Raw genomic sequence first — 14,315 nt, 5'->3', positions numbered from 1 at the left:
AGTGGAAACCAAACACAGCCATATAAGAAACAAAATTTAAAAAATCCTTCCAGTAGCACTTTCAAGACCAACTAAGTTTGTCATTGGTATGAGCTTTCGTGTGCATGCACACTTCTTCAGATACCTACACGGTTACCTACCTGTAACTACAGCCATATAGGTAAAGGGACCCCTGACCGTTAGGTCGAGTCGTGGAAGACTCTGGGATTGTGGCGCTCATCTCGCTTTACTGGCATGACAAAGCCACTTCTGGCGAACCAGAGCAGCGCACGGAAACACCGTTTACCTTCCCGCCGGAGCAGTAGCTATTTATCTACTTGCACTTTGATGTGCTTTCAAACTGCTAGGTTGGCAGGAGCTGGGACCAACCCGTCGCGGGGATTCAAACCATCGACCTTCTGATTGGCAAGCCCTAGGCTCAGTGGTTTAACCCACAGCACCACCCGCATCCATATAAGTTTGCCTCAACTCCTTTGAAGCCATATGAGCTGATGCATTTTTACAGTGTTTTTTTTCTGGGGGGACGTAGGGGTAAGTATGCCCCTAAACATTTTGTGGATCTAAGTTTGGCCTCATTGAGGGGCAGTATTTCAGTATGAGTAAGAAAATGACAGTACCCTAAATATTTTATTTAATTTTTTAGGGGGGAAAAGCACTGGGTTTCTGCACGCGCTTCACTCATTTCTGAGCCACGGATGCATCCGATCTCAATAGACAAAGGATAGCAAAAAGGAAATAGCAACGCCTTCCCTACGAAGTGGAATCGCTGACCACAAATAAGGAATTCGAAGCATTTATGGGAGTCAAAATCAACAAGGCGTTTTTGCAGACATGAGCTTTTTTGCGCGTTTCGGCTCCTTTCCTCAGAACAAAAGCAGGCTATTTAAGTAGGCGTGGAAACTGGAGGAAAGCTAGGCGTGGAATAGGAACTTCCCAAATGCCTTGCCTTGCCTAGTTGGTATGTTAGCAAATAAGCACGAGAACCAGCTCTCTGTGGAGAATGACTGGCCTGTTAGTCCCAAACATCGGGAGGGGGCGCGCTACTCCCATCCGGGGAGGAGCAAAGGCAGAAGTATTCGGCGTATCTGCTGCTTGTTTGCCTGCTGTTTTGCTCCGGGCGCCGGAGAAGCGTCACGTGGGCGCGATCTTTATCTGCCTTCTGCTTCATCATGGTAAGTGTTTTTGAGATGACGCTTCTCACGGCGTTTCGGTGTCGCAGTGTTGCTATTAATGGATCAAACGTGGCAGCTGGAACCCTGGAGAGCCACTGAACTTAGGTGATTCATCACAAGGTCCTGCGTCTCATATTTCTGCGCTCAGTCGAGGTGTACTCAAAAGAGATTCCTCCGGGGTAAGCTGCTGCTGGCACTTTCCCTCCTGTCCTCCTTGCTCGGTCGTGTTTGTCTCCTGAGATCACTAGCCTCAGACTCTCCGATCCCTTCTTTGGGGTATCATATATCACTATTCAGCAGACGTCCGAGGCGCGCCCTGCCGAATAGGGAGCTGCAGACAAAGAAAAGGGGTGTGTCAGGTGGAGGCGGCTGCGCAGGAAGGGAGAAAGAGGGATCAGATGGAATCCAGAACCTGTAGATTCTGTAGAATCTGCTTGCTCTTCCGGACGACCTGTTCCTTGAGCTTTCATCCTGATTTACTGGCACAAAGCTCACCCGGGTGCTCCGATTTGTTTGTGGGCGGCCTTTGTGACAACAAGCATTCAACAAGCATTTGGCTGTGGGGTGTTTATATGTATTCTGGTTTCTTTTCCAAAATGCGTTTGGGTGACAGAGCACTTGCTCCGTTTTAATTGCACAAACGCGGTTCCCCCCATGAGCTCTTGAATGCCTTCCACAAAATACTGACAGCCCAGAGGTGCCTTACAATTGCAGGCAGCAGTGAGGGGAGAGTCCACATCCAAGGTTAGCATTTCTTCTGTATCCCTGCCCTATTCTAGATAGATGCAGGCGTTTCTACTTCCTGCCAGTCTTGCAAGGAGCACCAGCGGATAAGAGGGGGGGAAACAACAGGCACTACTAGGGAAATTGCAGAGGGAAGCTTCCTGCCATCTGGTCCATCCATCCTGCAAGAAATAGCAGCTCTAGTTCTGCGTGGGTGTTGATTCCAGCTGGTGTGCCCGGAAACCATGATTTATTATTACCTAGTCACCTTATTAGTCTCTTGTTCCCTAAAAGCTCTGTAAGCAACTCACACCGAAGAGCATCTACATACATACATTAAACCACGGGGGGGGGGGGGGGGACGAGAAAATTTACATTAAACATTAACATTCCATACAGTATCAGTGCCCCGCCCCCAATAACAGTGATACAGTATAAAACTGTATCTAAACAATAAAGCAAAATGATGCTCCCACCCAGAAGTCCCACCCCCCACCCCACAACAAGGCCCACTGCTGCAAATCTATGTGTAGGGTGGTGGTGCTTTTCCTCCAGGGTTGATCTGGTAGCTCTCCTCACCTTGCTGAGAGAGCAAGAAGAGAGGGTCAATTACCTGTTCTGCAGCTGTCCCTACTGATCTGCTTCCACAGAACTTCAAGAGGTAGTTAGATTACATCTGGTCTTTACTGACTATTTGTTCTGATTTGCTCATGGGGTGATTACACCGGCAGAAGGATTCCTTTTGCATTCCTCCTGATATAATTGTGGAGCATTGTCTTCCCACACTTTGTTCACCATATATGTTTCAGTTTAGTTCACTGTCACTTTCCTAACTGCAAAAAGTCCATTTTTTAAAAAGTGGATTTGTTCTGCTAGCCCAGGCACCCCCAAACTTCGGCCCTCCAGATGTTTGGGACTACAATTCCCATCATCCCTGACCACTGGTCCTGTTAGCTAGGGATCATGGGAGTTGTAGGCCAAAACATCTGGAGAGCCACAATTTGGGGATGCCTGTGCTAGCCCGACAGAAGGCTTTAATTCACTTTTAAGTGCTCAAGTCTAACTTGAACCCATCCTTCCACATACTGACAGCCTGGAGGGAGTTGGAATGTATTTATTACATGCGGGCCTAGCAGCCAACTCCTAGGCCTACACTCAACAACTGCTGTCACTACAAAAGCCTTTGGAGAAGATACTTCAGTTTTATTATTGCCAACATATTGTTTTCTGTGACCAAAGGAGACTGTTTACCCAATAAAGAAAAGCGCTGTTGATAAAAGATAATGACTTCAGCGCCAGAAAGTAAAGTGGAGGAGGGAATGGAATGAAATGTATTCTAGAAAGGATATTTCTTCTTCACGCACAATGGCTGAGAGCCTTCAGAAAACCATAAAAACCTGTAAGCATGCAAGGATTTCTGCCCACATCTCAGGGCCTTTCACTCCCCCCTCATCAGTAACTTTTTCATGTAGGGCAGGCATAGGCAAACTCGGCCCTCCAGATCAGGCATCCCCAAACCGGCCCTCCAGATGTTTTGGATTACAATTCCCATCATCCCTGACCACTGGTCCTGTTAGCTAGGGATCATGGGAGTTGTAGGCCAAAACATCTGGAGGGCTGCAATTTGGGGATGCCTGCTCCAGATATTTTGGGACTACAATTCCCATGATCCTTAGCTAACAGGACCAGTGGTCAGGGATGATGGGAATTGTAGTCCCAAAACATCTGGAGGGCCGAGTTTGCCTATGCCTGATGTAGGGAGTGTTTTTGAACCCCCCCCCCCTGCACAACCATTTTGGATTCTAGACATGCGAAATGATTGATTTATTCCTTTCCAACTTATTTCCAAAGAGGGTGGAAAGTATATATTAAATGTTTTTAGATGCTTTCAATTGTTCTTCGGCGTTTTCAAGACTGTTTTTGTTGTGTTTTCATTTTTTCATTATACCAGTAGCTTTTGTGTGCATGACGAACCTGGTTCAAACCATGGCATCTCCAGTTAAAAAGACTTACGGGAAAGACTTTGGTGAGCTGCTGCCAGTCAGATCCTGCAGAACTGGAGTTTAAGGACCAAAGGCAACATAGAATCTTCTACAGTCAAAGGCAAGAATAGGCAACTTTTCAAATCTGTCTCTATGGCCACATTCTGTCAGTGGTCATCTGTTTCCTTCTCTCTTTTTGTCCTCCTCTTTTTCCTTCTCTTTCCTACCTGCAGAAATGCAGGCCTTGGTCCAGGAGCTGTCCTCTTTGCAAGAACATGTCAAAGACATTTTTAAGCATGTAGAATCATAGAACGGTAGCGTTGGAAGGGATCATCTAGTCCAACCCCATGCAATGCAGGAATATGGAGCCGTCCCATACAGGAATTGAACTTGCAACCTTGGCATTATCAGTGGCATGCAGAGATAGGGGAGAAACTTGACTCCATTCACATTTAAAGGTAAACCTAGCAAATCTGTACTTTCTGAAGCAATAATGCAAGAAATGAAGCACAGCCATCTTTCAAAATGTGCACGCTTTTGAATTTTGCAGTGCAGGTCTCCAGCTACAGAAATGTATATATAATATGTAAATGTGCATAAAAATGCATATATTAATGAATACAACACCATCATGTTTTATACTAGGGGAAAATGCTTAGCAAAAATGCACATTAGGCAAAACTGCATATTTTGTCGTATAATAGGAGAAATCAGCAATAAAATGCAGGTACTCTTTTTCTCTGTCTCTCTTTTATTTATGTATCACCATGTTTAAAAAGGTAAGGGACCCCTGACCATTAAGTCCAGTCTGGGGTTGCGACGCTCACCTCACTTTACTGGCTGAGGGAGCCGACGTTTGTCCACAGACAGTTTTGTCGGGTCATGTGGCCAGCATGACTAAGCCGCTTCTGGCGAAACCAGAGCAGCGCACGGAAACACTGTTTGCCTTCCCGCCGGAGCGGTACCTATTTATCTACTTGCACTTTGACGTGCTTTTGAACTGCTAGGTTGACAGGAGCTGGGACCGAGCAATGGGAGCTCACCCCGTCACTGGGATTTGAACCGCCGACCTTCCGACTGGCAAGCCCAGAGGCTCAGTGGTTTGCACCACAGCGCCACCCGCGTCCCATGTTTAGTGCACATAAAATTATGTACTTTTTTAGCTTTCAATAAAGATGTCTGGTTAATAAAACAAAACCCAAGTTGACCGATTAACATTGCTGGTAACATGGACCTCTTTGTCTTCCCTGAAGGTTGAGAGTTGTTGTACTCGGCATGGACAGATCCCAACATGGCAGAAGATACCACAGGTGAGGCTTGGTTGTTTCACACAGTGGAGAACTAAAGGTGGCAGGGCAAAATCTTGAAGGCAAACCTCTCTCACTGACTCCACTGACTCTTTCTATCCCAGAATGTTTTATCGGAGAGAGGATTATTTCTGATTGTGGTGAAACAGATACTTCCATTCAGGCACATATGATACCTCAGTATCTCTCTGTTACAATTTATTTACAGTTGTACCTTGGTTGCTGAACGCCTTGGAACTCATACGTTCGGCTCCCGAACGATTGAAAACAGGAAGTGAGTGTTCAGGTTTTCGAACAATTTTCAGTAGTCGAACGTGCAACACAGCTTCCGATTGGCTGTAGGAGCTTCCTGCAGCCAACCAGAAGCCATGCTTTGGTTTCCGAATGTTTTGGAAGTCGAATGGACTTCCGGAATGGATTCTGTTCAACTTCCAAGGTACAACTGTATATTGTATAGAAACTCCCCAAGATGACTTTGAGAACTTAATCAAACCATTTCCCAAGAAACTATGACCATCGAAGAAGAAGAAGAAGAAGAAGAAGAAGAAGAAGAAGAAGAGTTTGGATTTGATATCCCGCTTTATCACTACCCGAAGGAGTCTCAAAGTGGCTAACAATCTCCTTTTCCCTTCCTCCCCCACAACAAACACCCTGTGAGGTGAGTGGGGCTGAGAGACTTCAGAGAAGTGTGACTAGCCCAAGGTCACCCAGCAGTTGCATGTGGAGGAGTGGAGACGCAAACCCGGTTCCCCAGATTACGAGTCTACCGCTCTTAACCACTACACCACGCTGGCTCCCATTCAGACCTCCTGAAAGTTCTCGACACAAGTAGTAAAAACCCTGAGTCAAGTCATAAATGCTGTGAGTCTTTCCCGGTCTTAGGCACCTGGTCATTTTCTGAACTGGCCCCAAGCCTCCCACAGTATACTGAATTTTGGTCCCATTCTAGAAATGCTTCCATCCCAGCTGGCACCTGGAGTTTTGTCCTAATTCAATTACAAAAGGTGAGAGGGATTTCATATATGGTGCCACAAAATGAGAAGATGACAGTGGTTCTTGACCACTTATGCTTACTTTTGCAGATAGAGCCACTGTCAACAGTGAACTGTTGACTCCTGGGATACCTGCTGCAAGGGAAGCAGGGAATGCTGGTAGGTGTGTTTTCTGATTGTATATATGTTGTGATTTTCCTCTGAAGAGGCCTGGCCTGCTTTCTTCAGCAGGGGCTGAGGGAAAGTCCTCTTGCTTGACATGCGGGAGAGTCCCTGCCGGTTTGCAGCTTAAACGGAGCTGTGGTCTGGCAGTCCACAGAGAAATGTAGGGGGTGACAACTCATGGTTGCTAAAAAGTAGCAGAAGGAAATAACAGGCAGAATTCATGGTGCATTGGGTTGGGTTGGAGCTGCAGAGTTTCCCTTCTGACACCAGTGTTGCTTTTTTTCCTTTCGCAGGGCTTCTGCTGACAGGGCTTGTTGGGTGAATTCCGCCCACAACCTCGATATTTAAAGCATTTTAAAATTGCATGCCTTTCCCCCAAGAATCCTGGAAACTGTAATTTACACTTTCATAGAGCTGCAGTTCCTAGCACCTGCATCATGATCAGGGCCGGTTCTAGGTAGACCCAGTGTGCCAGGGTGCCGGGCCGGTAGGCTGGGCACCGCGCGGAAACCATACTGCACCCTACGAGGGCGGCGCCGCCGGAGCGATCTCCGCCCCTCAGCGCCAGGGCGCGCAACCTGCTTGAGACTGCCCTGATCATGATATAGTTCCCAGGATTATTTAGGGGAACACACGTGTTTTAAATGAAAGCTATGCATGTGACCTGGGTCAGTCTTCCATCGTTCGGGAAATCCTCTTCTGGGAATCACCTCTTTCCCAACAGAGGAAAGCGAAGGGGGAGGGAGTAAGATGGATTGCCTGAGCCTCCATAATCGCATGACCCGCTTTTGATTTCTCCCCCTAGGGACAAGCCCAAGAGGAAAAACTACCCAAATAAGGATGGCCTTGCACACTCCTTTAATGCATTAACATTTGTTTGTTTGTTTGTTTATATTTTTATTTATTACAAATAATCATTTAAACAAAAACAAACAATTCTCACATATCAAACATCGATTTCCCTCCCCCTCTTTCAGTGGTTCCATAAATTTACCGTCTTTTTCTTCTTCTGCATATCCCAATTAACTAGTCTCCTATAAAAATCTGTGGTTTTTTCCTCATTTGGCACATACACGCCAATTAACAATATTTTTTCTCCCTGTGATGGTATCTGTGTTATTAGTATTCTTCCTTGTTTGTCTTTAAATAGTTATTTGGGGTCCAACTCTGGTTTTATATACATACAACTCCTCTCTTTTTTTCTTCTTAGACCAGAGGTTACAAAGTCCTTCCCCAGCCTTTTCTTAATCAAAATTCTTCTATGTTTTCTTAGCAATATGTGTTTCTTGGAAGCAGATTACGTCCAAATTTAACTTCTTCACTACATGCTCAATCTTATGCTTTTTGTTTTGTTATTACATTCCAAGTTAAGATTTTTAATGCCATCTTGTTTTTATTTACTGTATTTTTCTTTCACTTTGACCTTTGTTGAGTCTACCACTTCCTGTTCTGTTCCAGTCCAAACGCCCTTTTACCTGCTAGCTCTTTTCCATATTTTCTCCAGAATTTATCTGCTTCTGTGGATCCTTTCTCCCTTTACACGTAAAAAATACTCCCTCTGGGTATTCCCAACGTTAGGGGATTTTGTTGTATCTCAGTGCATCCATCAAATACTTATAATTTACTCCTTTTTTAAAAAACAACAACAACACAATCTAATCATTTGTAGTCCAATGTTCTAGGACAGTAATGTTCTTGGACTACAAATCCCATCATCCCTGACCTTTGGCCGTGTGATTAGGTCTGATGGGATTTGGAGTCCAGCAACCACCAGAGCACATGATGTTTTTGGATGGCTGTCTTAGAATACATCTCATGGAAAGCAGGCAGCTAAGGCAGGCATACCCTAATGTCGTGGTTTGGAATGAATTTGCAGTGCCTTGTCTTGAATGTCAAATACTTACACAACTGTAGCAACAAACAGACTGTTTTGTTTGCTTTCATTGATCATTATTCCCTCAGACCCTTTCCCTTCTGTTTTTCAGTTTTCATCCCAAAGTGCATTAAAGACAAAAAATATACATTAGCAGCTGTTGCCATCATCACAGTTTTGGTCATCACTATAATCGCATTGGCTGGTGAGTGGAGAAAACCTTGTGCTTTAACCCTGACATAATTATTTGTGAGCCAGTGTGGTGTAGTGGTTACTCGTAATCTGGGGGACCGGGTTCGCCTCTCTGCTCCTCTACATGCAGCTGCTGGGTGACCTTGGGCTAGTCACACTTCTTTGAAGTCTCTCAGCCCCACTCACCTCACAGAGTGTTTGTTGTGGGAGAGGAAGGGAAAGGAGAATGTTAGCCGCTTTGAGACTCCTTAGGGTAGTGATAAAGTGGGATATCAAATCCAAACTCCTCCTCCTCTTCTTCTTAGAATCATAGAATCAGAGAGTTGGAAGAGACCACAAGGGCCATCCAGTCCAACCCCCTGCCAAGCAGGAAACGCCATCAAAGGATTCCTGACAGATGGCTGTCAAGCCTCCGCTTAATGTCCTCCAAAGAAGGAGACTCTACCACACTCCTTGGCAGCAAATTCCACTGTCGAACAGCTCTTACTGTCAGGAAGTTCTTCCTAATGTTTAGGTGGAATCTTCTTTCTTGTAGCTTAAATCCATTGCTCCGTGTCCGTTTCTCTGGAGCAGCAGAAAACAACCTTTCACCCTCTTCCATATGGCATCCTTTTATATATTTGAACATGGCTATCATATCACCCCTTAATCTTGTCTTCTCCAGGCTAAACATACTCAGCTCCCTAAGCTGTTCCTCATAAGGCATTGTTTCCAGGCCTTTGACCATTTTGGTTGCTCTCCTCTGGACATGTTTCAGCTTGTCAATATCCTTCTTGAACTGTGGTGCCCAGAACTGGTGAGGTACTATTACTTCCCTTGCCCAGAACTGGTGAGGTACTATTACTTCCCTTGATCTAGAGCTATACTCCTATTGATGCAGCCCATAATTGCATTGGCTTTTTTAGCTGCTGCATCACACTGTTGACTCATGTCAAGTTTGTGGTCTACCAAGACTCCTAGATCCTTTTCACATGTACTGCTCTCAAGCCAGGTGTCTCCCATCCTGTATTTGTGCCTTTCATATTTTTTTTTTTTGCCCAAGTGTAGTACTGTACATTTCTCCCTGTTAAAATTCATCTTGTTTGCTTTGGCCCAGTTGTCTAATCTGTTAAGGTCATTTTGAAGTGTGATCCTGTCCTCTGGGGTATTAGCCATTCTTCTTCTTCTTCTTCTTCTTCTTCTTCTTCTTCTTCTTCTTCTTCTTCTTCTTCTTCTTCTTCTTCTTCTTCTTCTTCTTCTTGATTTATTGCTTCTTTTTATGATTTATTGCTTCTTTCTGCCTTTGACTTGTAGATTCCTTCCCTCACCGAACTGCATTTCCTGCCTCATAATAATCCAATATAGATTTCTGCTTTAGAGTACATTCTCAGGTGCAGCTCATGTCTGCACTTCAGTAAGCATCATTGTGAGAATGGATTTTCCAGCCCTTATGTGCAGTTATTTATTTATTAAAAAACTCTTCTAACAGGGTCCGTGCCGGATTTACGTATAAGCTAAACAAACTATAGTTTAGGGCCCCACTCTCTTGGAGTCCCCAAAAAAATTTAAAGGGAAAAAACTGGATGCACATTTCCAAAATATGAGATAAAAAACAAATAAAATAAAACCTACATACAGCAACAGTGGTTTGTGTTGTGTATGGACCTATGAGGTCCATAAATTACCATATACTATATAGCATACACCCTGTTTCCCCTATTTTAAGATGTAGCCATAAAATAAGCCCTAGCAGGATTTTTAAGCATTCAAGGAATATAAGCCATACCCCGAAAATAAGACATAGTGATAGGCACAGCAGCAATGACGGCTGTGGCAGGAGGAGGAGGAGGAGGAGGAGGGAACAAAATAAGACATCCCCCGAAAATAAGCCATAGTGTGTTGTTTTGAGGAAAAATAAATATAAGACGGTGTCTTATTTTTGGAGAAACACGGCATTAAAAACAAAAAAAACCAGTGACAATTTGTTGTTGACAAAGGACAGCTGGACATATAAAGGCCCCCATTTACCCTCAATAGCTTAGGGCCTCATCAGACCTAAATACAGCCCTGAACAGGGTATTCAGCTGAGTTCTGGAAATTTTGATGAAAAACATTAACCCACCCTCTTGCAAAGTCGAGGAAGTAAAGGAGAGGAAAATGGCTCCCTAATTATATCTGATTCAATGTTCTTTGAGATTTATGTGGTCTCCAAAACACTGAAACATCCTGCTCCATGAAATTCATTAAAACAGGCAACAGGTAGCAAAAATTAGTTTAAAACAAAATGATTAAAAATGAGTTAAAACTAAAGTTATAAAATGAGGGGTCTGCTGAGCTGCGAGACTGGCTGCCTTTCCCAGAGCCATCTTGAGAATTGTGAATAGCAAGACATGCTACACACTTGAAAGATTAAATCCTAACTGAGAATACTGAGCTAGATGGTCTGACTCGATACCAGGCAGCTTCCTGTGATATTTTTAATCCAATTTTTCCACTCGTAAATTTATATTTGCACAAAGCAATGTGAACCACAGCAGTACAGAATTATAATCTTTTAGTACGGGCATGAAATCTACCTGCACCATAAACATACATAGTAGTAGTTGTTTAAAGAAAAAAAGATCATGGCTTTTCCAAACGAATCCTGGGAATTATAGTTCACTGCTACCCATACTACAATTCCCAATGTTTCCCAGCATCTGTCCTCAGTGTTACAGAATCATTGTGAGCACTTACACTTTGGCAAATTGTTTCATTTCCAGTTAAAAAACCACAGCCCTGCCCGCTGTGTCCTCCCCCTGCCGATGCCGCCTGCCCAGATCGCTGGGTTGGCTACCTAGGAAAATGCTATTACACCTCGGAAGACAAAAGGAATTGGAGCGACAGTGAATCTAGATGTTCCTTCCTTGGTGCCTCTTTGGCTGTGATTGATACCGAGCCGGATCTGGTAAGGAACAAGTATGTATCCACACTAGTGGGCTCATCGCTGGAAGCAAACAAGTACAGTTCCACTGTAACTTATATTCCAGGTTTAAAAATGAAAATAATAAAAATAAAATACTAAATTTACAACAGGGTCCATGACACTTCGCAGAGCAACAGAAGCAAAGTGCCTCAAGGAATTTGCAATCTTAACTGCAGCAGTGGGAAAGACAGCAAAAGGAGAGGAGCAAGGAGTGATGAATGGGAGTAAGAGATGATGTCAGGAACAGGAGGGAGGGAGGGGCATGGGGTGGGGAGAGCAATGTGTAGCTGCCCCAGCAGAGCCAGTCTGCCCCCCCCCCCCGGCTGCTGCCCTTGCACCCTGCCAGCCTCCCTGCTGCCTCGGCCCTCAACCTCTCAATAAATGGCAAGGGCACACATCCCGGGAAGCAGACACTGTGGTTCTGTCCCACCAGACGAGCCACTCCGGAGCAGAAGGTCCCCCACTCTGGAGCAGAAGGTCGCCCACTCCGGAGCAGAGAGCCAGTGTGGTGTAGTGGTTAAGAGCGGTAGACTCGTAATCTGGGGAACTGGGTTCGCGTCTCTGCTCCTCCACATGCAGCTGCTGGGTGACCTTGGGCTAGTCACACTTCTCTGAAGTCTCTCAGCCCCACCCACCTCACAGGGTGTCTCTTGTGGGGGAGGAGGGGAAAGGAGATTGTTAGCCACTTTGAGACTCCTTAGGGTAGTGATAAAGCGGGATATCAAATCCAAACTACTCTTCTTCTTCTTCTTCTTCTTCTTCTTCTTCTTCTTCTTCTTCTTCTTCTTCTTCTTCTTCTTCTTCTTCTTCTTCTTCTTCTTGCAGTATACCTGATATTATGATGATGATAAAGATGAGATTTAAGTATTGAGTCCTAGAAGGTGGTAGAGGTATATAAACCACTGCTTGGCATGCCTTTCTTCCTAGGATTTTTTGTGGAAGTTTACTCGTCCTTCTCATTATTGGATTGGTCTTTCAAGAGAAGCAGGTCAGCCCTGGAAGTGGCCCAATGGGACAGAGTTGGGAAACCAGTGAGTGATTTCCACCCCCTCTTTGCCTGTTAATACGTGCCTGCTTTGGGTTTGGATTGTAAAAGTTGTCTTTTGCATTAGTTTCCGGAGCTTATATACAGTACCCACAATTCACTGTGTGGAGCTGTAGCTGGAAACATCTTTTTATTCTGAAATACCATAGTGCAGGAATAGGGAATATGCGGACTTGGGAGCGGGGGTGAGGTTTTGTTTAGTGGGTGAGAGTATTGCTTTGGTTATTGGTTAGAGTTTTGCTATTATTTCCTGTTGCTGTTTATGCAGCCAGTGTCTTGTTTCCTCCCCATAAGTTGTAAGTTATGTGAAATATTGACATATTATACGATCCTCCCACCCCCCCTGTGGTATAATGTACGTGTATATATTTTTATTTAATGTCACTTGCAGACCTTTGAGTGATAAGCGACTAGTAAGTTGAATAAATTAACAAATATTTGCTGTCATGTTTAACTCCAGTCCTGCAGATATTGCTGTAATGCAGAGAACAATACCTGCTTGTTGTTATTGTTGTCTATTCCAGATTTACAGTGCGAGGAGAAGGCTTTTGCGCTTACTTTAATGACAATGGGGTCAGCAGCACCAAATGCGCTGTGGTGAAGAATTTCCTCTGCAGCCTGGCGGATGCTTGCGCCAAGAGGAAACAAAACATCAGCCAAAGGGATACCTTGTGATCCTCATGTGTGTAAGGCGAGCACTGTCTGCTCTTTAGAGATGCAAGTGTTAGAGGTAGAACCACTCTTTCTGCAGCTTGTTCCAGATATAATGCTGCTTTTTGGTCATTGGCCTATAAGAGAAATTGATCAAAAATAGCGGTGACTGTCTTATCACGGCATTTGAACCTCACCTATGCCATCAAGTCACAAGATGGCCTCAGAGTACCATTGCCTTATCAGCCACAGGCTGTTGGACTCCAAGCAGCCTCAGCAAGCATGACAAGTGGCATGGCATTATGGGAGTTGTAGTCCAAAACACCTGGAACTTCTTCAGAGGCCTGAAAGGCACACTTCCAAAGTCAATCACCAGCTGAGAAGCTGCCCTCCATCTTCTCTGAGGAATAAACTGTGAGCAGAACACCCAGCGATTTGAGGCTGTGTGGACGCTTGCCCAATACACAGTGCTTTGGCTGAGGACCCCCCAAACACACTTGCCGGACCTACCCGAAAAGGAAGAATTACAGGAGACATGTAAATGATTGCTGACCCGGGCGAATTTAGTCCTTGCAAGCCTTGAATCGCCACCGGCCCATGGTCTGGATGTCCATGCCCCAGGCAGCAGCAGTTGTGGTGGCCCCAATGTGGAACAAGTGACCGGAGAAGTGACTGGGGTTGCCCCCGTACACAAAAAAAAACTTCTCAAAACTGCAGTGAATTGGTGCCTGGACACGGGTTGTGTGTTAGCATGAATAAGGAGGGACCCCAGTGGGCTGGCCTGCCCTTCAGGAACCTTCTCGTGTCGCAGACTGGGCGAAGGCCGCAGCGGGGGGAAGGGCCCAGAATCAGAAAGGTGCCTCGACGCAACTGATCAGTTTTGGAGGAACGTATTCTGAGCTGGAGGGATGCGGGCGGGAAGGTAAACGGCGTTTCCGTGTGCTGCTCTGGTTCACCAGAAGCGGCTTCGTCATGCTGGCCACATGACCCGGAAGCTGTATGCCGGCTCCCTCGGCCAATAAAGCGAGATGAGCGCCTCAACCCCAGAGTCGTCTGCGACTGGACCTAATGGTCAGGGGTCCCTTTACCTTTTTATTCTGAGCTGGAGGGAGTCCTTGTGGAAGGTCACACCATTAAGCAACAAGCCTGCATGGGATGATGCAGTCGCACCACCCAGTGCGCTCGCCAATACGCAGATCCCTGAAGAATGCCAGAGAATATGCGGCCCAGAATAACTTCACCTTAAAACTGGACCAGCATACACTGTGC

The 14,315-nt window shown here is 45.3% G+C and overlaps 1 protein-coding gene across 11 annotated transcripts; it reads left to right on the top strand.

Annotated features, from left to right (window-relative positions):
- Positions 1–512: 512 nt before the first annotated feature.
- Positions 513–13,557, top strand: LOC118078673 (C-type lectin domain family 2 member D). Of its 11 annotated transcripts, none has more exons than XM_088663418.1 (8): positions 513–1,172; positions 3,847–3,998; positions 5,131–5,187; positions 6,267–6,335; positions 8,327–8,419; positions 11,148–11,332; positions 12,278–12,381; positions 12,920–13,557. In XM_088663418.1, the coding sequence occupies exons 3-8, from the start codon at positions 5,169–5,171 to the stop codon at positions 13,068–13,070; spliced, it is 621 nt and encodes a 206-aa protein (XP_088519544.1). In that variant the 5' UTR covers positions 513–1,172; positions 3,847–3,998; positions 5,131–5,168; the 3' UTR covers positions 13,071–13,557. The 11 variants fall into 11 exon arrangements, with proteins under 11 accessions (XP_088519544.1, XP_088519550.1, XP_088519548.1 ...); XM_088663424.1 differs by having other exon boundaries at positions 974–1,172; positions 3,850–3,998; positions 11,148–11,343; XM_088663422.1 differs by having other exon boundaries at positions 1,019–1,172; positions 11,148–11,343.
- The last annotated feature ends 758 nt before the right edge of the window (positions 13,558–14,315 follow it).

Source organism: Zootoca vivipara, chromosome 2, assembly GCF_965207765.1.
Source record: "Zootoca vivipara chromosome 2, rZooViv2.hap1.1, whole genome shotgun sequence".
NCBI classification, from domain to species: domain Eukaryota; kingdom Metazoa; phylum Chordata; class Lepidosauria; order Squamata; family Lacertidae; genus Zootoca; species Zootoca vivipara.
Note: the sequence above shows the minus strand (reverse complement) of the source record. Positions and strands in the feature narration are given on the sequence as shown.

Excerpts from the sequence above, each read along its gene's own strand:
- LOC118078673 (XM_088663418.1), top strand. Across the intron at positions 6,336-8,326 it reads AAGGGAAGCAGGGAATGCTG|TTTTCATCCCAAAGTGCATT; the intron begins GTAGGTGTGTTT and ends TCTGTTTTTCAG. Across the intron at positions 11,333-12,277 it reads TTGATACCGAGCCGGATCTG|GATTTTTTGTGGAAGTTTAC; the intron begins GTAAGGAACAAG and ends CTTTCTTCCTAG.